General features: G+C 43.7%; 3 protein-coding genes across 4 annotated transcripts in view; 2 read left to right on the top strand and 1 right to left on the bottom strand.

Moving 5' to 3' along the window:
- Positions 1-11,777, top strand: part of tesk1b (testis associated actin remodelling kinase 1b) — a 28,442-nt gene extending 16,665 nt beyond the window's left edge. Inside the window, exons 7-11 of one of the 2 annotated variants that reach the window (XM_055229051.1) lie at positions 6,832-6,922; positions 7,220-7,303; positions 9,040-9,126; positions 9,776-9,872; positions 10,240-11,777. In XM_055229051.1, the coding sequence (XP_055085026.1) occupies positions 6,832-6,922; positions 7,220-7,303; positions 9,040-9,126; positions 9,776-9,872; positions 10,240-11,288 (1,408 nt within the window). In that variant the 3' untranslated portion in view covers positions 11,289-11,777. The remainder of the gene's footprint in view (positions 1-6,831; positions 6,923-7,219; positions 7,304-9,039; positions 9,127-9,775; positions 9,873-10,239) is intronic. The other variant, XM_033983461.2, reaches the window with a different exon arrangement.
- Positions 11,778-13,753: 1,976 nt separating this feature from the next.
- pik3c3 (phosphatidylinositol 3-kinase, catalytic subunit type 3) lies at positions 13,754-23,950 on the bottom strand. Its single transcript, XM_033983276.2, has 25 exons — positions 23,535-23,950; positions 22,785-22,973; positions 22,116-22,259; positions 21,850-21,979; positions 19,914-20,000; positions 19,753-19,848; positions 19,606-19,677; positions 19,428-19,532; positions 19,254-19,346; positions 18,983-19,168; positions 18,318-18,448; positions 18,132-18,210; positions 17,946-18,010; positions 17,771-17,876; positions 16,809-16,925; positions 16,612-16,743; positions 16,328-16,456; positions 16,176-16,245; positions 16,043-16,107; positions 15,885-15,969; positions 15,136-15,210; positions 14,901-15,069; positions 14,311-14,401; positions 14,032-14,157; positions 13,754-13,949 (listed from the first exon to the last, which is right to left on the bottom strand). Exons 1-25 carry the CDS (start codon positions 23,597-23,599, stop codon positions 13,935-13,937), a joined length of 2,622 nt encoding a protein of 873 aa, XP_033839167.1. The 5' UTR covers positions 23,600-23,950; the 3' UTR covers positions 13,754-13,934.
- A 1,528-nt stretch (positions 23,951-25,478) lies between these two features.
- On the top strand, positions 25,479-26,460 carry msmp1 (microseminoprotein, prostate associated 1). Its single transcript, XM_033983460.2, has 3 exons — positions 25,479-25,634; positions 25,706-25,814; positions 26,184-26,460. The coding sequence occupies exons 1-3, from the start codon at positions 25,532-25,534 to the stop codon at positions 26,350-26,352; spliced, it is 381 nt and encodes a 126-aa protein (XP_033839351.1). The 5' UTR covers positions 25,479-25,531; the 3' UTR covers positions 26,353-26,460.
- Positions 26,461-26,467: the final 7 nt, after the last annotated feature.

Genomic DNA, 26,467 nt, shown 5'->3' with positions numbered 1-26,467 from the left:
CCCTCGCCCCCCATGCGACCGCCCCCCCATGCAACCGCCCGGGGCTGGCCACTGCCCCCACGCACCATTTTCCCCACCCGGCCACCCCACGGCCGCAATCCGCCCCCCTTCACACAGTTTCTATATAAATATCTGTGACCAACACATTATAATTGAGGTCCACGGCGTTGAACCGGCAACCTCGTGCACAATACAGGTATGGTGTAATGGACTTTTTTGCCCCCTTTGAGGTTCACAATTATCTCCCCAAGTTTCATGCCAATCGGACAAAGTTGTGTTTTTTACCAGTACAGTAGGGGGCGCTATAGAGGTCACTGTCCATCTGCTCATTATGTTTCTCTATTCACAGTTTTATTCTGTATCAGTGATTAGAATTTGAGCTTTTTAGGCTGATCAATGTGTCTGTGAGAGGGAATAAATTATGCAGGAAAGCAGTCATATTTTGACAGTGTGCTGTGCATAAACCAGAAAGAATATCCCCAAAACGTGGTTGATTATTGACAATCGACATATGCACATACTGTATGTGGAGTTTGATGTAATTTGGATGAAAAACCTAGGAGTAGATATAATTCATAGACATGTAAGTCAAAGTGCAAAGTGCCAATTTCTTTTCAATTCATTGCGCCCCTGGTGGCCAACAGTGGAAAATAACCCATGGCCATAATGTAATTTTTTGTTTCTTCTGATGCCACCGATTTATTCCCCGAATTTCGCAGGAATCCGATAATGTTGGCGTTTCACCCCTATGGTAGGGGGCGCTATAGTGTTCATTTTGATTAAAATTAATATTTCATTCCATTCATGCCCCAATCTCGCATATGTGATGTGAATGTGAGCTCTGTAGGGCAATGCCTGTGGTCGTGAGAGGACATCGAAAAAACAGGAAACGAAGGCGTATTTCGGTGGCGGCGTACGGGCGAACCGTGTGGAATTCGGAGAAAACGTGGATAACTTCTGAAAACCCATGTGTCTGGATGTGGCATGTGAAATCTGAGCTCATTTGGACCAAAAACCTGAGACTAGTAGCGTTTTGAAAACACGCTGCGAATGAAGTGGAGAATTTTTTATCCAAAATGGCCGACTTCCTGTCTGTCATAGAGCAGTGCTTCAATTCATTTTTATGCTTGTCCCCACATTCTCTATCACTGTTCTGCTTTTTGTGTGTGTTTTCCAAAATAAACCAGGCTCCTCTCCCATAGGGGTGAATTTTTAGGTGGCGCCGTCGAGTCAGGGGGCATGGGACATTTTCCCGACACCAATTTTATGACATTTTTTGCCGAGCCGGTCGATTCTATACCCCCATGTGAGACTTTTCGTGAATGTTCAGGGGGTGAAAAATGCGATTGTTTTGGCGGAAAAACAAAGAACAATGTTAATATGCAGTGTGGCCCTGAGCTGTGTGGCTCTGACTCTATATGAGAGGGGTCTGTGGCTTTGCACCGGCAACCACGTACATAATACAGGTATGGTGTAATGGACTTTTTTGACCCTTTTAATGCTCACAATTATCTCCCCAAGTTTCATGCCAATCGGACAAAGTTGTGTATTTTACCAATACTGTAGGGGGCGCTATAGTGTTCATTTAGATAACAATTAATAGTGCATTCTATTAATACCCTCACATCACACGTGTGATGTGAATTTGAGCTGTGTAGACCAATGCATGTGCGTGTCAGAAATTTTTTTATGATTTTTTTTTTAGTATTTGCGCTCCTGGTGGCCAACCGTGGAAAATTACTCATGGCCATAATGTAATTTTTTGTTTCTTCTGATGCCACTGATTTATTCCCCGAATTTCGTAGGAATCCGATAATATCGGCGTTTCACCCCTATGATAAGTGGCGCTATAGTGTTCATTTTTATTACAATTAATAATCCATTTTATTAATACCCTCATATCACACGTGTGATGTGAATTTGAGCTGTGTAGACCAATGCATGTGCGTGTCAGACATTTGTAAATGAAGTCCCATTCATGCCCCAATCACACATATGTGATGTGAATGTGAGCTCTGTAGGGCAATGCCTGTGGTCGTGAGAGGACATCGAAAAAACAGGAAACGAAGGCGTATTTCGGTGGCGGCGTACGGGCGAACCGTGTGGAATTTGGAGAAAACGTGGATAACTTTTGAAAACCCATGTGTCTGGATGCGGCATGTGAAATCTGAGCTCATTTGGACCAAAAACCTGAGACTAGTAGCGTTTTGAAAACACGCTGCGAATGAAGTGGCGAATTTTTGATCCAAAATGGCCGACTTCCTGTCTGTCATAGAGCAGTGCTTCAATTCATTTTTATGCTTGTCCCCCCATTCTCTATCACTGTTCTGCTTTTTGTGTGTGTTTTCCAAAATAAACCAGGCTCCTCTCCCATAGGGGTGAATTTTTAGGTGGCGCCATCGAGTCAGGGGGCATGGGACATTTTCCCGACACCAATTTTATGACATTTTTTGCCGAGCCGGTCGATTCTATACCCCCATGTGAGACTTTTCGTGAATGTTCAGGGGGTGAAAAATGCAGTGTGGCCCTGAGCTGTGTGGCTCTGACTCTATATGAGAGGGGTCTGTGGCTTTGCACCGGCAACCACGTACATAATACAGGTATGGTGTAATGGACTTTTTTGACCCTTTTAATGCTCACAATTATCTCCCCAAGTTTCATGCCAATCGGACAAAGTTGTGTATTTTACCAATACTGTAGGGGGCGCTATAGTGTTCATTTACATAACAATTAATAGTGCATTCTATTAATACCCTGATATCACATGTGTGATGAGAATTTCAGCTGTCTAGAACCATGTATGTGCGTGTAAGAAATTTTTTAATGATTTTTTTTTAGTATTTGCGCCCCTGGTGGCCAACCGTGGAAAATGACTCATGGCCATAATGTAATTTTTTGTTTCTTCTGATGCCATTGATTTATTCCCCGAATTTTGTAGGAATCCGATAATGTTGGCGTTTCACCCCTATGGTAGGGGGCGCTATAGTGTTCATTTTTATTACAATTAATAATCAATTTTATTAATACCCTCACATCACACGTGTGATGTGAATTTGAGCTGTGTAGACCAATGCATGTGCGTGTCAGAAACTTTTTTATGATTTTTCTTTTTAATATTTGCGCCCCTGGTGGCCAACCGTGGAAAATGAGTCATGGCCATAATGTAATTTTTTGTTTCTTGTGATGCCACTGATTTATTCCCCGAATTTCGTAGGAATCCGATAATGTTGGCGTTTCACCCCTATGGTAGGGGGCGCTATAGTGTTCATTTTTATTACAATTAATAATCCATTTTATTAATACCCTCATATCACACGTGTGATGTGAATTTGAGCTGTGTAGACCAATGCATGTGCGTGTCAGGCATTTTTAAATGATTTTTTTTGGAGTCTTTGCGCCCCTGGTGGCCAAGTGTGAAAAATGACCTATGCCCGTAATATTATTTTTTGGTCCACGTCATGCCCCCAATTTATTTCCCGAATTTCGTAGGAATCCGATAATGTTTGCGTTTCACCCCTATGGTAGGGGGCGCTATAGTGTTCATTTTGATTAAAATTAATATTGCATTCCACTCATGCCACAATCTCGCATATGTGATGTGAATGTGAGCTCTGTAGGGCAATGCCTGTGGTCGTGAGAGGACATTGAAAAAACAGGAAACGAAGGCATATTTCGGTGGCGGCGTACAGGCGAACCGTGTGGAATTTGGAGAAAACGTGGATAACTTCTGAAAACCCATGTGTGTGGATGTGGCATGTGAAATCTGAGCTCATTTGGACCAAAAACCTGAGACTAGTAGCGTTTTGAAAACACGCTGCGAAAAATTTGGCGAATTTTCGATTCAATATAGCCGACTTCCTGTCCGTCCTAGGGCCGCACTATGATTGGCTTTTTTGCTTGTCTCCATGAGCTCTATCACTGGTGTGAATTTCGTCAAGCTAGGGCGAAAAATGCGTGTCGGCTCCCAATTCATTTTAAAATTTTGAATTTTCTAGGTGGCGCTGTCGAGCCAGTGTGCGTGGGTCATTTTCGTGATGCATATTTTCTTGAATTTTTTGCCAAGCCGGTCGATTTGATACCCCCATGTGAGACTTTTCGTTGACGTTCAGGGGGTGAAAATTGCGATCCCAGGGGGGGAAAAAAAATAATAATAATAAGAAGAAGAAACCCAGGAAGAACAATGCCCCTCGCCATCACTTCGTGAGTGGCGAGGGCCAATAATTGAAAAAACATAGCATAAAACTCAATATGACGAAATACTCAAAATCAATACTGATACCATGATAATAAAAATACTCTTTCCTTAGACACAAATGTAATGTAGAATGTAAATGGTAGTACTTTGTTTTCTATTCCCATATGGCCTGTGTAAAAAAGTAAAAAATCTGTGTAATCCCTCAGTGTCCAGGTAGGTTCCATAGTGGCCCATGAGCTGTATCAGATCAAGTATAAGACTCCATAGTCGAGTATAGATCGCCATAGATGCCCAAGATCATTCTAAAGCGATTCAGGAAAGGTTCAGTTCTGTCTTGTCAATGGTACTTGTTTTAATATCGATACCTAATCAAATGAGTATCCAGTTTTGATACTCGTTTTAGTATTCATTAGTGTCTAATTTTTGATCCTTTTGACAGCCCTAGTCCACCTCAACATTTCCCCTTATTCCAGTGTTGGTGCACTTTAATTTCACACTGACTGCATCTCCAGCACATGTGCGGTTCTGCACACATAATCGTATTATCCATGGGTAATTGTGTCTGCCTGTTAGACAAGTCCACACTGCCCATTAGCTCTGCCCCCTCCTCCATTAAACTCACTGTGGACCTCGTCCATACAGGGGGCCAGTTTCAGGTCATGTCAATGTTTACACAACTGTACTGTTTTATCAGCGGAGGGATTTTAGGTCCATTTACAGAAGAGGTCAATGATGTATTAAACCCAGATGCATAGGGCCATTCATTTGGCACCTGCAGTACATCATTAATGAATAACCCTAACCCTCTGGTTGTCTCCTTATGTAAAGCGTCTTTGGGTATCTTGAAAAGCTCTATAGTGTTGTGTATTATGATTATTAGCGTTGTCAACACTATTGAAATTGAAATACTAAAACTATTTAAGCAAGTATTGATACTGAAAAAATTACATTACTGTTTCATCTTCAGTTTGAACAGAACTAGGTCACATGGTGTAATAAAGATATTTTGTGTGGAAAATTACAATATTGTCTAAAAAAGACAAGTATCAAGTCTATTCTTTAGTATTGAAATAGAATTAGAAATTTGTAGTAGTGTGACAACACACAATAATAATTAAAATAAAATATATATTGATAATAATAATAATAATAAAATAAATGTGGGAATATACAGTATTTTTAGGTAGACTTCAAGATACATATTTAATTCACAGCCTCATATAATAGGGACATCTCTATGGAATGTTTGTATCACAATCAGATAGGATCCGTCTGTCCACATGCTGGACTCCAGTAGCCTCCCGCTGTGTACTCAGCACATACCTGCAGCTATGGGACAAGCCTCTGTTTGCCTCGCTCCAACAGCAGTGTGTGAAATGTATTTGTCAAACTCAAGGTCATGTATGCTTTAATATTACAGGCAAACACCACTGTATCCTGTCAGAACTGTAATGTTGACAGCACTTTCTAATGTGTGTGGGTTGGAGCGCTACCACAATGCTCATGGCTGGGAATGAGGGAGGGTTAGGAAAAGCACACCAAATAAGGTCAAAGTATTCCAGTGTTCCTCCTTTAGCTCTGGTGCTAACTACAGCCACTCACTACCCCCAACTTTAACTACAGCCACTCACTACCCCCAACTTTAACTACAGCCACTCACTACCCCCAACTTTAACTACAGCCACTCACTACCCCCAACTTTAACTACAGCCACTCACTAACCCCAACTTTAACTACAGCCACTCACTAACCCCAACTTTAACTACAGCCACTCACTAACCATAACCACAACCACTCATTTTAGGTCAGTTGTTTATATAATAATAATAATATTATTTACATTTAATGTTTTCAATGCCTTGTTTACAATGGCAGCTGGCTCTTTCCTCGATCTTCCTGATAGCCACAGAACAGATGTAAATAGCACTCAGGAAGTATCTGCCAGTGGGGAGTGTGTGTTTCCTTTTTAATTCAGCGCAAATTGTGCAACTGTATCAGCACATAACTGAAAAAAATACTGTGGTTTCTTCAATACAGGAAGTGCAGGCAAAAACAATGAGACTACTGCTTTTGACACAGCTGTATGCTGGTCCTCAGTGTGTACGTGTAGGGTTTCACACAGATCTGTTTACAATTGGAGCTGCTAAACGACCAGTTAAGACTTCAGCTTCTTATTCTCCTGCCTCATAATTTACAGTACAACACATAACACAGTGTGTACTGACCGGATCAGAACTCGTCCTATGACAAACTGAGGTGGGACGGGACATTATTTTGGCCTATTTTAGATTGCAGAAATAAAGTTAATGATGATAGTAGTAGTAGTAGTAGTAGTAGTAGTAACGCCTTGCATATTTCACAGGTTGGACAGCCCTCTCAGTGCTATATATTATTATACATCGGTAAGTATATATACTCACTACCGATCCTTGGTGGTTATTGTCCATAGCCACAGATGCCCTGGGGCAGTCTGACCGGAGTGAGCCAATCTTAAAGATTGTGAAGCACTTTGTCTGAAGTATAATTATTATTGATGTGCCAGCTTGTATGATTAGTATTTGGTGTTTCAAAGGTGACTTTTATAAATCAGTGTTGGTGCATAATAGTAGCTAAAATGTGTTTGTTTTACCCTCCAGTGATGACGGTACGCAAGAGCCCTTGGCTGTGGTGGGCTCCCCCTACTGGATGGCCCCGGAGGAGCTCAGAGGAGAGGTCTATAATGAAAAGGTACTGATGGATCTGTCTTCATTGAGACACTGAGGGATGGGCCACTGGTGTAAAGCAATAACCCTCTGATGAATGAAACATCATCTGGAATTTGGTTACACAAAACAAGCCTGAAACAAAGTCATTTTAAAGTGATTGGTTTGCATTTGGCTGGCCTATAAAAATGTGTGAATATAAATATGCAATATAAATGAAAGTACCTGTGTTATGTCAGATCATCCATAATCCCGCGTGGCGCTCGTGAATTTCAGCTCTTGTGTCGAGCCTTGGTCATACCGCATGTTTTCATGTCTGCAGGTGGATGTGTTTGCGTACGGTATCATCCTTTGTGAGATCATCGCGAGGATACAGGCCGACCCTGACGTTCTGCCACGCAAAGAGGTACCATTTCCCCTGAACGACGCTTCTATCAGCACTGCCATCATATATACATATATACATATATATATATATATATATATATATATATAAAAATCTGACTCATGATTCTTGTTTTTGCCTTTTATTCATTCTTAACAGAAGATAACAATACAGTGGTCCCTCGTTATATCGTATATTTTTTCCAGCCTATGAACGTGCATTGTGTTCTGCTTCCTGATTGGCTAAGGGACTGTAGACCCTTGTCCATCAGTATTCTCCGTGCTGTGTCTCCTGTACAGTAGAGACTGTGTTTAGCCATCCATCCATTTTCTTCCGCCTATCTGGGGCCGGGTCGAGGGGGCAGCAGTTTTAGCAGGGACTCCCAGACTTCCCTCACCCCAGACATGTCCTCCAGCTCCTCCGGTGGGACCCCAAGGTGTCCTCAGGCTAGCTGGGAGACATAGTCTCTCCAGCATGTCCTGGGTCTTCTCCTAGCCTCCTCCTAGTGGGACATGCCCAGAACACCTCCCTAGGGAGGCGTCCAGGAGGCATCCTGAGCAGATGCCCGAGCCACCTCAGCTGGTTTATCTCGACATGTAGGAGCAGCAGCTCTACTCTGATCTCCTCCCATGTGACTGAGCTCCTCACCCTATCTCTTAGGCCCAGCCACCCTGCGGAGGAAACTCATTTTGGCCGCTTGTATGCGTGATTTTGTCCTTTCGGTCATTACCCAGAGCTCATGACCATAGGTGAGGGTAGGAACATAGATTGACCGGTAAATCGAGAGCTTTGCCTTCCGGCTCAGCTCCTTCTTTACCACAACAGACCAATACAGCAACCGCATCACTGCAGACGCTGCACTGATCCAACTGTCAATCTCACGCTCCATCCTTCCCTCAGTCGTGAACAAGACCCCGAGATACTTGAACTTCTCCACTTGAGGCAAAGGCTCTCCACCCACCCGGAGAGGACAAGCCACCATTTTCCGGAGAACCATGGCCTCGGATTTAGAGGAGCTGATTCTCATCCCTGCCGCTCGGCTGCAAACCGCCCCAGTGCTGCAGGTCCTGGCTTGATGAAGCATCAGGACAACATCATCTGCAAACAGCAGAGATGAAATCCTGTGGTTCCCGAAGCAGACCCCCTCCGGCCCCTGGCTGCACCTAGAAATTCTGTCCATAAATATAATGAACAGACCCAGTGACAAAGGGCAGCCCTGAGTCCAATATGCACCGGGAACAGGTCTGACTCACTGCAGAGACACAGCTCCTGCTCCGGTCATACAGGGACCGGACCCCATACTCCCAGAGCACCCCCCAAAGGACACCATGAGGGACACGGTGGAATGCCTTCTCCAGATCCACAAAACACATGTGGACTGTGGCAGACTCCCATGAGCCTCGAGGACCCGATGGAGAGTATAGAGCCTGTTTCATGAGTTGTTGTTTTTTTTTATAATTCTGTTGAAGCATGGTGGAAAAGCAATGTCTCACTTTCATTGGTTAAATTTCATAGAATTTTTATTTATTATTTTGTCAGATTCAAGTTATTTCTGTGACCCCTGCGATAAACCAGAGACCACTGTATAACAATGTTGATGTTAAACCAACAGAAGTGCTTGAAATAAACTTTTATTTGACCTTTTGTCAAACATATAAAGTATCTGTAAACAGGAAGTTGACTTCATCTTGACTAGGCGTAAGTGCTCTAATAGTGAACACGTTTGAATGTGGTACAGATTCTATGATTCTCTGCAGGACTTTGGTCTGGACGTGGAGACGTTTCAGCACATGGTTGGAGACTGCCCTCCTGACTTCCTGGATCTGGCCATTACCTGCTGTAATGTACGACACTGACCACATCACTTAAACTCATATTTCAAATGATACTAAACAACCTTAAAGTGGAACTTAACACCTAAACTTCATCCACATTTCAAATAGAACTGCTAAACGAGACAGTACCTGGAGGGTTAAAGAGCAGAGTGAGGGAGGAGGAGGGGCGGGGTCTGGAGGACTAAAGGGGAGAGTGAGGGGGGTGGAGGGGCGGGGTCTGGAAGACTAAAGGGGAGAGTGAGGGGGGTGGAGGGGCGGGGTCTGGAAGACTAAAGGGGAGAGTGAGGGGGGTGGAGGGGCGGGGTCTGGAAGACTAAAGGGGAGAGTGAGGGGGGTGGAGGGGCGGGGTCTGGAAGACTAAAGGGGAGAGTGAGGCAGCCAGGTGTTTGCAATCAGAAACACCTGGCTGTAGTCAGGGCAGCACTGTGTGATGTCACCATCTACTGGAAATCGCAGATGCCGCTGGAGGCAGCACACACTTAGATTTAGGTGTGACCAAAAAGCTAAAGATTTTTACAAAAATTTTGAAGTTAACAAAAACGACCGGGAACACTAGATAATGCTATTAAAACACAATGTGCCCAGTTCACTACTGAAAAAAGTAGGTTTAATGTTTAGTTCCACTTAAATGTTTTTTGTTTTTTTTGTATTTTTCCAGATGAGTTCAGAGCTGCGTCCGTCCTTTTCACAAATAGCACTGGAGCTGGAGCAGAAGCAGGCGGAGAGGAAGCAGAAGGAACAGACTCTGGTTAAAGGTACATTTCATTTTCTGATGAGATCCATTTAACATATGCCAGATTTAGAAATTATAATACTATTATTATTATTATCATTATTATGATTATTATTATTATTAACATCAAAATATCAAATATCAGATACCCAATCAATATTAAGACTAGTATTGAAACTAGATACAAATTTTTTGCAGGTATTGATACGAAAAAAAAGTCACATTGACAGAAATAAACCTTTTCTGAATCTCTCTCTCTACATCTAATATATATATATATATATATATATATATATATATATATACACAATTTGTAGAAATTTCTTAGTGATTGATTTCGGTATTATTTAATAATATAATAACGTAAGTATAACATGTTATGCTTTCAGCTACCTCATCTCCAGTTAACCCTCTGCGTCGTCGTTCGCTCGGCTTCCCGACAGACACTCGACCGTTGGACATGCTCCACTCCCCAGACACGCCTCCTTGTGTCATCCCCACCCACCTCACACGTGTCAACCCCTTCTCACAGAGAGAGGACCTGAAAGGGGGCAAGATTAAACTTTTTGATACCCCCAGTAAGTCCGTTATTTCCTTGACCTTCACGCTGCCCCCTCCTCCGGACTCCTGTGATGGGACACCAGCGTCCAAGGACCCTGAGCCACGGACACACAGGCGCAGTCTCTCTCTCCCCTGTACCCCACCCCCCCACCTCACCTCTGCCCCTAAAACAGTCCTGAACGAGGAGGAGGATAGTGTGCAAGTGAATGGTGTGAGTGAAGAGGAGAGGCTTTTAGTAGAAAGCATAGGCCACGGCGGGACAGGGGCGGGGGACTCGAGACTGCCACTCTATGCTGAGCCCGTGTCCCTGGAACTATCAGAGGAGAAAGAGGTGGAGCCCATGGACTACGCCAACTCTCCAGACACTCAGGACAGCTCTTCCTCGTATTATAAATTGACCCCACCCCCCTTCCACTCCTCCACTCCTCTGTCAAACAGCTGGGGGTCCGCCATCTCCAACGGGCCCCCGTGTTTGCCCCCCCTCACTAACCCAGAGAACAATAATGTGGTTCCTGGATGTCCTATTGGCTGGACGTCTCCTGATGCACCCACAACCTTGGACAACAATAACGGGTATCATTCCACGCCCACTGACCCAGGCACCCTGTCGCCTTTTGGTTCGGGCAGTGGACACTCTCTAGACCAGGAAGAGGTCATATCCTGTCCCGGCTGCTGTCTGCCAGGACTGCACTTCCCCTCTGTGTGCCTGCGCGCTCCGCAGAGGAGGAACGCCTATAAGAACCTCAACAGGGACACAGCCTCCCTCCCCCACCCCCACAGTGACCACCTCCAGTCTGGGGCCGGGACGGTCACTGCCCAGTGCACTGACCGACCTGAAACAGCAGCACATATAAACTCAGCAGGTGTACTACTATAAACTAATGTGGGTCTGGTACCATTTCTGTTCAGTTATTCAGAGCTGGATTGAAAGCAGATGGGGGCATTATAACCCTGACTCCAAGGTGATTACATTGAAATGACCTGTTCACAAAATCAAGCTTAAATGTTAAACAAGAATGTGTATTTTAAATTAAAAAGTGACTTCTTGGCATTGGCTGGTCAGGCCTTAAACACCAAAACATCTCTGTTTTAAAGCTCTTCCTCTTTGCACACGTCCTGCCCACACGTTTGGTGCAGAGGCTCCACAATGAAAAATTGATGAATGCTCTGCTTCAGTGCAGCGCCTCCCCCTGGTTTGGAGGAGAGTTTTTGGCACCCTCTGCTGGGCTGATGGCGCCATCGTGCCTGTGTCTTGTAAACTGTATATTTGCTGATGAACCAAGGAATGTTGAGCTTAGTATTACTGCTGTTGCACTTCCATTGTATTGTTGTGAATAAAGTTTAATAAAACAGATTCTTATTATTTAAACATTGTATTAAATAAAAATGCGTCGGAATGCATCTGACTGTATTTTACTGTATTCTTACCTTCTGAGGTAAGATTACTTAAATACTGCACTGTGGAACTTTGTTCGTCTCCATGGAGATTTTACTGGTTGTGTGTTTCTACTGTACAAAAGTTCCTAGATAAACCTGTGTTCAAATTAAGGGTCATCTCTCCAGATCTTACCTGAAGGCTGCCTTGTGGTTTCCATGGAGAAAGTTTAATGCACATTGTGTGGAACATTCCAGGCAAACTAATAAAATATCCATGGATATCTATACTCAAATAGTGGTCAGAGGAGCTCCTGTCCGAGGCATCAGAACGTCTGATGAAGGCTTGAGCCTTGTTAATGAGCATAAGTGTTGAGCGTGAGATTGACAGTTGGATCGGTGTGTTCCTATTCTCACCTATGGTCTCTGGTTTAGTCCTGGTTTAGATCTACGGTCCTACCCTCACCTATGGTCATGAGCTTTGGGTCATAACCGACAGGAAAAGACAGGAGAGATATAAGCAGTCGAAATGAGTTTCTTCCACAGGGTGGATCCCTTAGAGAAACGGTGAGAAGGTTGGAGTAGAGCTGTTGCTCTACAAACGGAGTAGCTGAGGTGAGATGTTCACATCCTACAGAGTCATGATGTGATGGAGAAAGTTTAGGTGAACCAGCAGGAGCAGTGCACCACTGAACCTCTGTCCCTGCTCCGCAGTCTCTGCCCCCGCCCCTCTGCGTTTGCCCTGTGCCAGGGGTTTCTCTTCATTTAGCGCCCTGGTCCAGCGCCTGTCCAGAGGCGCGTGTAGCCCCACACGTGGATCTCGCTGTATCAGTTTGTTTATGTCTGACTCACCACGGCCTGTTCTGGGGCTTCAGTTTGCCTGTTTTGCTGGGGTTGCACTCTTTCTGCAACATTGGGGAGCTTTACGTATGAATCCAAACACTTTTGTTCCTTCTCTAGAGTCCAGAGCGCTGAGGGGTCATGCAAAGCGCTTAGAGGTCATGCAGAGAGCTGAGGGGTCATGCAGAGCGCTGAGGGGTCATGCAGAGAGCTGAGGGGTCATGCAGAGAGCTGAGGGGTCATGCAGAGAGCTGAGGGGTCATGTAGAGAGCTGAGGGGTCATGCAGAGAGCTGAGGGGTCATGCAGAGCGCTGAGGGGTCATGTAGAGAGCTGAGGGGTCATGCAGAGCGCTGAGGGGTCATGCAGAGAGCTGAGGGGTCATGCAGAGAGCTGAGGGGTCATGCAGAGAGCTGAGGGGTCATGCAGAGCGCTGAGGGGTCATGCAGAGCGCTGAGGGGTCATGCAGAGAGCTGAGGGGTCATGTAGAGAGCTGAGGGGTCATGTAGAGAGCTGAGGGGTCATGCAGAGAGCTTCCTCCTGTGAAATACAAGTAAACATTTCCACACTACCACTCAGACGATGGGCAAAGTTAAAAAAGGTAAAACTTAAAAATATATATAAAACTAACTATGTATACTGCAGTCGTTTGGAACTCTTAACACAGCTGATGTGCATTTTTATGGCTCTCTGTGCCCTCTGTGGCTCTCTATGGCATCGCTCTCTGTGCCCTCTGTGGCTCTCTATGGCATCGCTCTCTGTGCCCTCTGTGGCTCTCTATGGCATCGCTCTCTGTGGCATCGCTCTCTATGGCATTGCTCTCTGTGCCCTCTGTGGCTCTCTATGGCATCGCTCTCTGTGCCCTCTGTGCCTCTCTATGGCATTGCTCTCTGTGACTCTGACATTGTTCTCTATGTCCTCTGTGGCTCTCTGTGGCATAAACAGTAATGGGGAAGAACACATGTATAGTTTCTGGCAGCTTCTTGACTATTTTTAGCAGGAAATACTTAGTCACACGCTCTGACTCACTGCTCTCTGTGGGGTCAGCTTTAGCCCCAGTGTGGACCGCAGATGGTTTGGTCAGCACTCTGTGTGCCGCACTCTGTGTGCCGCACACTATCCACAAGTGGTTTGTTTCAAGTCTTTTAATTTGGCCTTATTAATCAATAATATACATAATATACAAAGCAAACAAGCACACTGTTTTATCTTGCAGTGAAGGTTGGCAGTGCATTCTTGGCCTCGAGCATCAGTCAGAGCCCAACCAAAACATTTCTACTGCAGATTGTTTTGTTGATCATGATCAGTAGCTCATCTGCGCCAGTACTGTAGAGACATTCAGTACAGTTTAGACGATCAAAGTTCTATTTTAATATTGCGATAAAAAGTGAGATGAATGAAAACATACTTGGGCAAACTTATGAATCTGTTCAACCACTGCAGCAAACAGGGCTCCCACACTCTCATCGATCAGGCTCTGCATGTAGTGCACCGCCTCCTCGTCCGAAAGGTCCAGACGAAACTTGTCCTGTACCTGAAGTCAGCAGAAACAGCACGAAGAGCACGTGTGAATGGACAGACAAACATGGTGGCTTTAATATAAGGCTTTAATGTAAACACAAACACACACACACACACATGTGTTAAGGGTCACATAAACACTAGTGCAGTGACTTATTTCTCTCACCTTTTTTACCGTCTTGTCGGGCTCCAGAGCAATATCTGGAATATTGGCATCCACCATCAGGGAGAACAAATTCAGAATCAGATTGGAGTATCTGTAAAGTATGAGGCAGGTCAGAGTTTTGTGTGTCATCATTCATGTTCTACAGCTGACTGAAGTGGTCAGAAATCCAAAGCCTTGAGTGCAAAAGCAAGACCATATCTATTTGACATTAAATAGGATATTCTATAGTAACATATCGGGCCAGTCTCCAGCACAGGCTGGTACTGGGTTTGACCTGATTAAATAAAGGTTTATGGGGAGTGAAAAAAGGCAGTCTACAAAATTATTTTTAGACATCCACAGCGCTGTTTCACTACAAACCAAAGTAATAGATATTATTTTGCCTTATTCAACTGTTATGAAGAACAGTGCAAGTGAGTATGCAGTAACTTCAAGTCATTTATTTTTGGAAAAATTATCAAAAACAGCCTCCGGTTGCTCTGGATTCTAAAAATATCCAACACCATTGGCCATGAAAACCCCATATGCTGAAAAATGCATAAAATATTATATAGATTTTAAAATGTGGTTCATCTTTGGATGATAGTCACCTTCTGAGATGCAAGAAGGCTGTGTAACACTGCTTCCTGAACTCCTGGTACTGTTCGCTCTGCATGCCCCCCATCCCCTCCACCATCTCTTTGCTCAGCTTCATGGGCGGGGGCAGGGGCTTGGGGTCTCTGCCCAGGATGTAGCCAAAGTCTATGTGAAAGAGCTTGCCTGAAAACACACGGGACCCTCGAGTGAGATCGGCCAAATATTTGAATATTAAAAACATGCTCCTACCGGTTTTTGTCAGCAGCAGATTGTCTAAGTGTCTATCACCCACTCCCAGGATATAGGTAATCACACAGTAGCCAGCTGGAAAATGAGATAGTTTAATATTAAGTCCTTCCTAAACAAAGAAAATATTTGGCAGTACTTTTAAAACAAGTAAAGTTAACTTCAAATGGGGTTGTCAAAAGTATCAAAAATCAGATGCTAATTGATACTAAAGCTGTATCAGTATAATGTTGCTTTCATCATAGATGGGTCAGATGAACATGCTCTGCCCTCAGTGTTCTCAGTATCTACCCAAAAGCACATGAGCACAAACTCCTCATCAGTTTGTGATGTTATGGGCAGAACCTAGTTCCTACAGAAGTGACCTTATCTTATATCATGTCAGTCACCACCCCTGACATCACAGCTCCAATCGTTCGTGCTTCAAAAAATCCCATTACTCAGACTTGAGCAAACTACTTTAGCTCAGGTCGTCACTTTTATGGTTTGTCAGACAGACCATGAAAGTGACGCTGGACCACATAAACTAGTATACGCCCATGGACCACTATGGAACCTACCTGGACCACTGAGGGATTACATAAGGACACATGGGAATAGAAAACAAAGTGCTACCATTTAATGTGGAAATTCACAGTATACTGTCTAAAGAAAGTGTTTTTTTATTATCATTGTGGTATCGGAATTGGTATCGAGTCTCTCCCTTAGTATTAAAATTAAGCCTAGTTTCAAAGAAATTAGCAGACACTGACCACAGCTTTTGACATACGTGTCCATCACTTCTGGGCTGATTCCATACGGCCCTTTTTCACTTGGTGCATGCTTTCTGAAGAAACTCTGCATTAAAAAACATTTTATTAAAAGAGTATTTAATAAAAGTGAATAAACACAACATGAATATAAGGATTACTTGAATATTTCCTTCTGTAGCCAGGACCTCTGCAACAGGCACAGACTGGACAAACTGCATAAACCCTTAAAAAGGATCAGAATATTACAAAATGAATGTAATTCCTGTATTAAAGATGCAGTGCTTCTGTTACCATGTTTTGTGCTTGTGGCTAGAACCTTATACGGAGTCAACTTCAGGTCTAAATTCTCTTTTCTTAAGAGCTACAATATGACAGACACAACACGACATTTTGTTAGCATCCTCTTATATGACTTTAAGAAGCATGAGAAGTACACTAAATACCTTGTCCATGAGAGAAATGATCTGCAGTATGAGCTGATCCTGCCTAAGGTCGTCTCCATGTTTGAAGATAACAGGATAATTTGCTCCGTCTTCAGCCTTGAAAATCAACTTGGCCGGCATCAGTGCACTCTGTCAAGACACAAAAGTGTGTGTGTGGTTAGACTGATCTGATCTGATCCAATCTGATCTGATCCGATCCAATCTGATCTGATCCGATCCAATCTGATCTGATCCGATCCAATCTGATCTTTGGTGTAATTTCTGAAGTGCTTTTTGAGCCTTGCCTTGAAGAGTGTCGCCGTCTCTGGGACAATTCCTTTGATTCTGACCTGAGGCTCCAGAGGGAGAGGGATCGGCTCTATGTCGGAGAGGTTCACCTTCTCATTGTCGGCCAGAAGAGCCTGGAGACGCTCAGTCTGCCAGGAGAGTGTAACGGTCAGTATGAAAGGTCAGTGTACAGGTCAGTGTATAGGGTCAGTACCTTCTTCTTACGGTTTCCACTCTCTCTTTGCACTGCTTTCATCAGCTGGACCAGTCTATCCACAAAGGTCTGCTGAGCTGCCAACAATGATCTCATAACCCTCACATTCTTATCGCCCTTTTAAAAGAAAACAAAAATAAACTGTACACGTTTGGGGATAAAAACAACCTTGATTTATAAAACTGATCTACGGCTGGGGTTTTTTATTCAACAAACATTTTTAGAAAATATTTGCAAGTAGAATAAAGTAAAAAAAAATATTTAAAAGATTTTTTCAAAGATCCATGATTATGATACTCCATACAAATCCTTTCAAGCTGGAGTAGCTGGAGTTTTTGTAACGACATAAATGTGAGTTTTTTTTGTAATATAAATGTGATTTTTTTATTTTTTTATTATATAAATGTGATGTTTCTTTGTAATGGCATAAATGTGACTTTTTTTTGTAATGATATGTGATGTTTTGTATTAATATAAATGTAATGTTTTGTAATTATATAAATGCGACGTTTTTTGTAATGACATTAATGTGATGTTTTGTAATGATATGTGATGTGTTTTTAAAATGATATAAATGTGATGTTTTTGTAATGATATAAATGTGATGTTTTTGTAATGATATAAATGTGATGTTTTTTGTAATGATATAAATGTAATGTTTTGTAATTATATAAATGCGACGTTTTTTGTAATGATATAAATGTGATGCTTTTGTAATGATATAGATCTAATGGTTTTGTAATGACATTAATGTGATGTTTTGTAATGATATGTGATGTTTTGTAATGATATGTGATGTGTTTTTAAAATGATATAAATGTGATGTTTTTGTAATGATATAAATGTGATGTTTTTGTAATGATATCAATGTGATGTTTTTGTAATGATATCAATGTGATGTTTTTTTGTCATGACATAAATGTGATGTAACTATGATGGTCAAGTCAGAATGCAGAACAGACCTTTAGCAGCGCCTGACTGAACCTCCTCATCACATTCAGGTACATCTCGTGTGTTTTTGGATCCCTCTGCTGCGTGTCCTGGTCCTCACACTCCACTATCACATACCTGACAACACAAACTACACTATGTGCTGTGTTCTGTAGTAAAGGAAGTTTCTTTGCTTTCCATTCTCACCAATACAGATAATTGGCAAGAGTTGAATTCTTGCAGGCTCTAGAGATGAGGAACGTGCATAGGTCCTGCAACAAAACACATCAAATACATACATCATTTATAAAGGACATTTGTGTATCTGATTAGATGTTATTGTATTTGCAGAAATGTATTTAAAATAAAATAGCCTATCCTTTTGTTTTTTACCTCTAAATTGTCGCTCTCCCCTCCATCTTTGCCCTTCTGTGGGGCCGCAGAAGCTGATGGAGCAGACAGAATCTGGGAACTAGGAAAAAAACAAAAAAAACAAAGCCAATGTAACAAACGATCCACAAACACAAACACAGTGAGTAGTGTTTTCTCTTTGAACTGTAGCCTGTACCAAGCACTGACCTGTCCAGAGCGGAGTCTTCACAGAGGCCTTGGCTCTCTCGCTTACTGCCTGGCTCTAGACCTCCTTGGATGTCACTGAAGTTCTCGTACTTAAGAGCCTGGACCAACTGCAGCAGGTACATGAGCAGATCCTAAAAATAAAGGAAATGTAAATGTCCCAGTTAACATATTGAAGCTGTATGTTTAAATACTGTCTCCTAAACCATCACCTCTCAAACCCTGTAAACATACGATTACAGCAGAAAACCATCAGCTGCCTCAGCCACTTTATTTCATATATATTATTATATTCTGTTTAATATATCCTCTCCTTTCTACACACAGCTCACGTATCAACATGTTGAGGTTTGGGCACTTTTGATCCTTTAAACTGAAGTAATAAAGGAGCACTATATAACTTCTCTGGTAGAGGGTCCACCACCTTGTTAGTGTTTTGTTTGGAATGTTTCACAGTATGACATAAAACTAATCCATCTCCTTGGAGACAAGCAAGTTACACCACCAAGCTAAGTTACAGGTCCTATCTGTGAAGAAGCAGCCTGCTCACAGTAAAAAACACTATGTCACCCTGCCGTCATCTCCATGGAGACACAGGTAGTGGACCCCCACCATAAAAGTAAAAAAGTTAGTGCTTCTTTAATGAATTAAGAGCACTATGGTACAACCTCATCGTCTGCCTGCTGTAGGCGTGTGACAGCGTAGCGGCGTACAGTGGGGTTAGTGAAGTGTGAGGACAGCAGCTCCAGAGCATCTTCCACATCCATAGGCCTCCATTTCCCCAGCAGCTCCAGAGCCTGCTTGGCCTCCTGAGGCAGGTCCCAGTTCACACACTTCAGGAACTTTGTCAACGCCTGCACCAGGAGACATTTTGTGACAAACTAGCCAAAGAGTGCATAGTATATTTTACATTCATAATTTCATATCCAGAGGACACACCTTCTCCTGGTTGGTGAGGTAGTACCTGAACTTCCACACCAGATCCTGTTCTTCAGAGCTCAGCTGTTTGGTTGGGGGGTAGCTCACAATAATCTGCCAGAGTCATTTACTGTTTAGTCTTTTATGTTTAGGGAGCATTATGTTACACTACATTAGTGAACCATAGTCTCTTACATTGAGTTGATCTCGTGTAGCAGCATTGGGCTTTAAGTCATGGTCTGAGGGTCCACTGCGTAGGCTACGAGCCAATTTGTGATGTTTGCTCTCCACCAGATTCTCCTGGAGGAAGGATTAAGATTAAGAGCATAAGGAAGAAGCTTCAGAATATGAAAATCATTAGTGAATAATTCACCATCCCCATTTGTGGGTCCGGGACTTTGACAATCTCACAGCTGGTAAGAACAGGTGCTGCATCGTCTCCGTCCTGAACGAAACCAAAAGATGAGACAATATTGTGAATAAAACTCAAGATACATCAGGCTAGTTATGAAAAACACACCTTCTCATAGTATACAATGCTGTATTCTTTGTCATTTGTTTTGACTCGTGGAAACTCCACCATGAGGTACATGAAGTTAGAGCTACGTTTTTCGCTCTACAAAAAATATAACATTAAAATAGAGACAAGAACTTTGTGTTTGTCATGTGAAATTTACCCACTTCATTGATCATTTCAATTTCTCTGAAGGTCAGACGGTCCAGCCAGTCCACCTTTACCATGTGACCCTGCCTATGGGCTTTTGTCAACTGCAGCAGGACAGAGGGACAAAAGCAGAGAGGTGAATACATGTGGTAATATTATTCTAACAATCATCACCAGAAATCATGCACACAGCAGCCAATACAAGTCCAAGTGAGTTTCATTCAAACTTAAACTAAGCCAAAAGCAGAATGCCCCAAATCAGCCTCTGGTTTAGCTCTGTTTAGTGTTTAGAAGATGAGTAAGTAGTAAGCGGTTTAAAACGCACATAATAGTTTAATGTCTAAACATAAACTTAAACATAAGCAAACGGACAAGTTGTTTTGACTTGTGATGCAGACGCTGCACCATCTCACCCCATGGACGAAATAATATTAAATAAATAGCTCCTAAAAAAATGTTTTGTGTGGATTTTTTAACATAGACATGGCCCATGTGCATTCAAGTGTTTCCAGCAGCAGTTGAGCCCAAATGTATTTACAAATGAACTCATCTTTTATTCCAAAGCAGGAACGACTTTATGGAAAAGATCTACTGCAGTAGATTTGCAAATACATTTAGTCTTGTACACACAGAACTCCTCCTGTACTCACATCCCTGAGTACCTCCAGGTCAGGACCCTGGAACAAACGATGCTTCAGACAAAGCACCTCATCCAACGTCCTCCATCACCTCACTCCATCACCTCACTCCATCACCTCACTCCATCACCTCACTCCATCACCTCACTCCATCACCTCACTCCATCACCTCACTCCATCACCTCACTCCTCCTCAGCTCACATCCTCCTCCACCCCACTCCATCACATCCTCCATCACCTCACTCCATCACATCCTCCATGACCTCACTCCTCACCTCACATCCTCCATCACATCCTCCATCACCTCACTCCATGACCTCACTCCATCACATCCTCCATGACCTCACTCCTCCTCACCTCACATCCTCCTCCACCCCACTCCATCACATCCTCCGTCACCTCACTCCATCACATCCTCCTCCACCCCACTCCATCACATCCTCCGTCACCTCACTCCATCACATCCTCCGTCACCCCACTCCATCACATCCTCCGTCACCTCACTCACCTCACATCCTCCGTCACCTCACTCCTCTCTCACCTCACATCTTCCGTCACCTCACTCCATCACATCCTCCGTCACCTCACATCCTCCGTCACCCCACTCCATCACATCCTCCATGACCTCACTCCTCCTCACCTCACATCCTCCATCACATCCTCCATCACATCCTCCATCACCTCACTCCATGACCCCACTCCATCACATCCTCCGTCACCTCACTCCATCACATCCTCCGTCACCCCACTCCATCACATACTCCATCATCTCACTCCATCACATCCTCCGTCACCTCACTCCTCTCTCACCTCACATCTTCCGTCACCTCACTCCATCACATCCTCCGTCACCTCACTCCATCACATCCTCCGTCACCTCACTCCATCACATCCTCCGTCACCTCACTCCATCACATCCTCCGTCACCTCACTCCATCACATCCTCCGTCACCTCACTCCATCACATCCTCCGTCACCTCACTCCATCACATCCTCCGTCACCTCACTCCATCACATCCTCCGTCACCTCACTCCATCACATCCTCCTCCACCCCACTCCATCACATCCTCCGTCACCTCACTCCATCACATCCTCCGTCACCTCACTCACCTCACATCCTCCGTCACCTCACTCCTCTCTCACCTCACATCTTCCGTCACCTCACTCCATCACATCCTCCGTCACCTCACTCCATCACATCCTCCGTCACCTCACTCCATCACATCCTCCGTCACCTCACTCCTCTCTCACCTCACTCTTCACTCCTGCTCCTTTCTCGTATCTGGCTCCTCCATTGTTCCCGGGTACTGTACCTTGGCCAGTCGGCCCATTTGATCCTCTGCCAGGCTGCTGCTTGAGCGTCCTGGGGTCGTGCTGGGCTCTCCTCCATCCCCCTCCACTCCCGGCCAAACCTTAAGGTCATGCATGCCTTGTCTGAACATACTGAAAGGAGACAATAGTATTAGTGTATGACTGATGACCCAGTGACAGTCTGATCCTATGAACACACCGAAAATCATAAAACACTGGTTTCATTACTTCAGTCACAGGTCTTAGGGTGAGGGTTAATATGACTCACCCATATTTGCCAAAGAGAGTGACAGTGGTTCCTCCCACAGGAACAGCCTTCCCCGGGCCATAAATGTCCCACACAGTGAGCGCCACCTGGGCACTCTGAGGCAGGTCTGGGTATTTGACCGGCAACCGCAGCCACTCGTTCCAACTACACACAAAGAGCATTAACACGGAGCACAGACACACAAAGAGCGTTAACACGGAGCACAGACACACAAAGAGCGTTAACACGGAGCACAGACACACAAAGAGCGTTAACACGGAGCACAGACACACAAAGAGCGTTACCACGGAGCACAGACACACAAAGAGCGTTAACACGGAGCACAGACACACAAAGAGCGTTAACACGGCACACAGACACACAAAGAGCGTTAACACGGAGCACAGACACACAAAGAGCGTTAACACGGAGCACAGACACACAAAGAGCGTTAACACGGAGCACAGACACACAAAGAGCGTTACCACGGAGCACAGACACACAAAGAGCGTTAACACGGAGCACAGACACACAAAGAGCGTTAACACGGCGCACAGACACACAAAGAGCGTTAACACGGAGCACAGACACACAAAGAGCGTTAACACCTAAGGCCTGAGAGACACTGGACTGTGGGAAAATTACACCTCATATGTGGTATTAAAGTGTACTATGCCTTAGTGTACTCACTTCCAGCGTGTGCTAAAGGCTTTGTATGACGTGCGAACAGGCAGGGCCAGAGGTTTCCCCTCTGCAAACACCTGACAGGTGACATAGAGGTCGGAGCAGTTCTCTTGATAGAGGCCAGAGAAGCGCAGCATGGGGTCCTCCAGCAGGGCTTTGTAGCTCCTCTGCTCTCGTTTCCCTTCTAAACTGCCTCTGGAAAAAAGTAACAGTTCATAGATAGTCCTTAAATATTAAATTGACTATGTGACTTAGTAAAAAAGTGCCCATGTCCACACACACTGATATTAAATAGCAGAACTCCTCACATGGGCAGTGATAATATTCTCTGGCAGTTTTTATACAAGAGAAAACACACTGGATGTGACAGTTTAGTGGCTGCCAAATAGTGTAAAAACATGGGCCATAAATGTGCAAGAAAAATAAAACTATGAGACTAGACTTTTCAGATTTTAAGAACCATTTGTGACAGTGACAAACCCTTGAAGACGTTCATAAAGTGAAAAGCCTGTTTCTCTCTGTGCCCGACATGGGGATGGTCCTGTCATAAAGTGATAAATCTGTTATTTTGTATTATTTCCTATTATTTCCTCTGTGTGATGGGCTTGGTCGTGTGACCCTGCAGTGCTGCAGACTGTCATACTTACATTTTAAGCCTGTTATTGCCTGTTATTGCCTGTTATTTCGTGTTATTTCCTGTTATTTCCTGTTATTTCCTCTGTGTGGTGGGTTTGGTCGTGTGACTGTCACACTCACATTTTAAGCTGAACGTTGATATCCAGGTCACAGCTGTAAACATAGTTGAATTTGTCAGTGTCCATCTTCCCACGGGAGAACACCAGGTTTAACCAAGAGCCGTCCACATGAAAGAGCCGTCCTCATGAAAGAGCCGGAGCCTGATTTGAACCCAGAGCCGTTCACTTCAGCCCTGAGCCTGGAGCCTGTAAGGGCCAAGGATCAGAACAGACTCTACACCCGCCTGAAGCCGTCCAGAGAGGACCGAACGGATAATACGAGTTAATCTATAGAAATATAACACCAAGTGCCTACATTTACACTAAATACATTATTATAGCGTCTGTCCGTCCGCTGGACATGATTTGGTGTTTTAGCTTCACAACACAGCGGCTACAGAAGTGTCCAGCTCAGGGGAAAGCAGCCGATCCCCGAGTGAGAGGCCCGCGCACTGAAAACACGGTGTAAGGCAGCGCATCGAAGGACTGTGACGGGGATCTGTCGGTTTGGTCTGTTTAAAGAAATGAAGGAGAAACGGGGCGGGGCTTACGTCCTCACGTTCTCTTACGTCCTCACGTTCTCTTAAAGGAGCAGAATCAGGCGTTCAGCATTTTATATACAGTATATATACAGTATTAAACTATTATTTTTATCCATTATACACAAGTATTATGACTACTATTTTTATCCAGAGCTTGAGACAATGCCAGTGCAATGCTCACTTAAATAAAGGGTTGCCAAAGCAAAGAGTCGCGATTTTGAAGAATGTAAAATGTTTTGAGTCATTTTAGTTTTGTTTGCTACATTGCAATAGCCACCTTTGTTTTGACTAATGAACCTGGCAAGGTACATCTGTGAAAACCATTTCAGGATTTTCATCCTGAAGATCACTGAGAAGGCCAAGTGTTTGCAGCTCTGTCAAAAAAGCAAAGGGTGAATACTTTACTACAATCTAACTTTTTTCCTACATAAATCCATAAATCTTGCTTCACATATCTATATGGATATGATGTCTTTATCTATCTACTATGTAAAACACTATTGAATGAGAAAGTGTGTCTAAATGTTTGGGTGGTACTAGTCGGCCAATAATAATGATAATAATAATAATAATATGTAGTGTATAGTAAGCTCTGTATATAGTATATACTATATACAGTATAATTCTGCCTGATATTGCACCAATCACAGCTGTTATCACATATGACATCATAGTGACTGTAATAAACCAGTCAAACAAACTGTTACCAATTTAAAATCTCTTTTCTCCAGTTAAGTGCAAACGCGTGATGTTTGAGAGGCAAGAGATCGGAAAATCCTCTGGTTTAATAGAGTTAATCTTTCTTGTCTTCGGGCTGATGACAGCAGCTTGTCACGTCGGGCGTGACTGAACTTCATCAGTGTTGTACAACACCCAGTGGCCTAAGAGGTTAGCAACACCCAAGGAACAAAAGGGCACCTTCCTGCCATAAAGCTATAAACCAGTATGCACACTGCTGTTTGTTAGGGTCATCCTACATTAACGCTCCACTTTGGCAACAATGACTCACACAAATGTTGAAGACTCTGGATGCATGCACCTTCGCTTCTTGCCTTAAGAGTTATCCTGATATTTGGAGAAGGTTACAACATAAAAAGCTCTGGCTGATTACGCTGGTGCAAAACATAATAAATGAATCTCCTATTTTAAAAGATCAGTTTTCTTCCATCTCATACATGTTGCTTCTCCCCCTCCTTAACCCCACACTCGCCTCTCTTCGAACCTTGCTCTTAGTCACCAAATGTATGTGTCATTGTTTCTATCTCTTTGGAGGTTCATGCCCACTGAAGCGCATCGAGGTGCTCTCCGGAGTGCCACAACAGCGCCAAGTCGTTCCCCCATGTACGCCACTGACCGGGGCAAGCCTGTGGGCCACATGCTGTAGCAGAGCACTCCTCCACGCCGTCGCTCAGCCCGCCCGGGATACGTATAAATTTAGGAACATGAGACAAGAGCCTCTGACAAGAACCAAGACGACATGAAAGTCACCAGCATCAACTGGACCCTGGCTGTGGTCAGCCTTCTTCTGTGGAGCAGTGGCACATCTGCAGCTCCTACTGAGTGTCACATCAACCTCAGAGGTAGGACATGCTCTGAATTCAATACAAAATAATATCCATTTGGTTACTCATTCATTACCCTGTTATTTCAGCCTTATGTAGGTTTGAGGGGAGACAGTACGCCCTGGGTGAATCCTGGATGGAGGACACGTGCGTGCAGTGCACCTGTCTGCACCCTGTTGGGGTGGGCTGCTGCGAGATGTAAGTTCACAAAGAGGCTTTGTGTTTGACTGTTCTCTCTAGTGCACAACAATGTAAAAATATTTGCAGTGTTTAAATCAAAAGACATAACTGTTATTAAAGCAGTCAGTACTTTAGGATACAAGGGAACAAACTCTAGAGTGCACAGAGGGTAAACGTGTTCAGAAGATGAGAATACTGAGAAAAACTGTATTACTGCATGATATTCTTTTACTCTTGTTTTCCTGTCATCGTCTTTTTAATTCATTTTATATGAATTTTTACAATACTAAAAATATGTTTCATTAAAGCTATTTGCTCCATTTTCTTCAAGGGTTTAGTTTTACCTTCTCTGATTTTGAATTATCTTCCATTTCATTCTGCATTCAGGGCCCATCGGCCAGTGGACTTCCCAGCCTGGTGTGAGGTTCGGGTGGATCCAGTCACGTGTAAAGTGTCTGTGGTCCAAACAGCTGATCCTCGCCTGCTCTGTTTCCCTGAAGACCAACAGGATCCCAGCCATGAGTCTCTCCCGCTGCAGCAACAGCTCAAAGAGTAGACCAGTTTCAGACAACTTCCCTGATATTAAGTACAAATTCATTCAAACTCATTCATACAAAAATATGTAATCTTTTTATAATGTAAAGCTCAACACACTTACCGGGATCAGACCA

Source organism: Periophthalmus magnuspinnatus, chromosome 18 (assembly GCF_009829125.3).
Source record: "Periophthalmus magnuspinnatus isolate fPerMag1 chromosome 18, fPerMag1.2.pri, whole genome shotgun sequence".
In the NCBI taxonomy this organism is placed as follows: Eukaryota; Metazoa; Chordata; class Actinopteri; order Gobiiformes; family Gobiidae; genus Periophthalmus; species Periophthalmus magnuspinnatus.
This window is presented reverse-complemented; position numbering and strand designations above follow the sequence as displayed.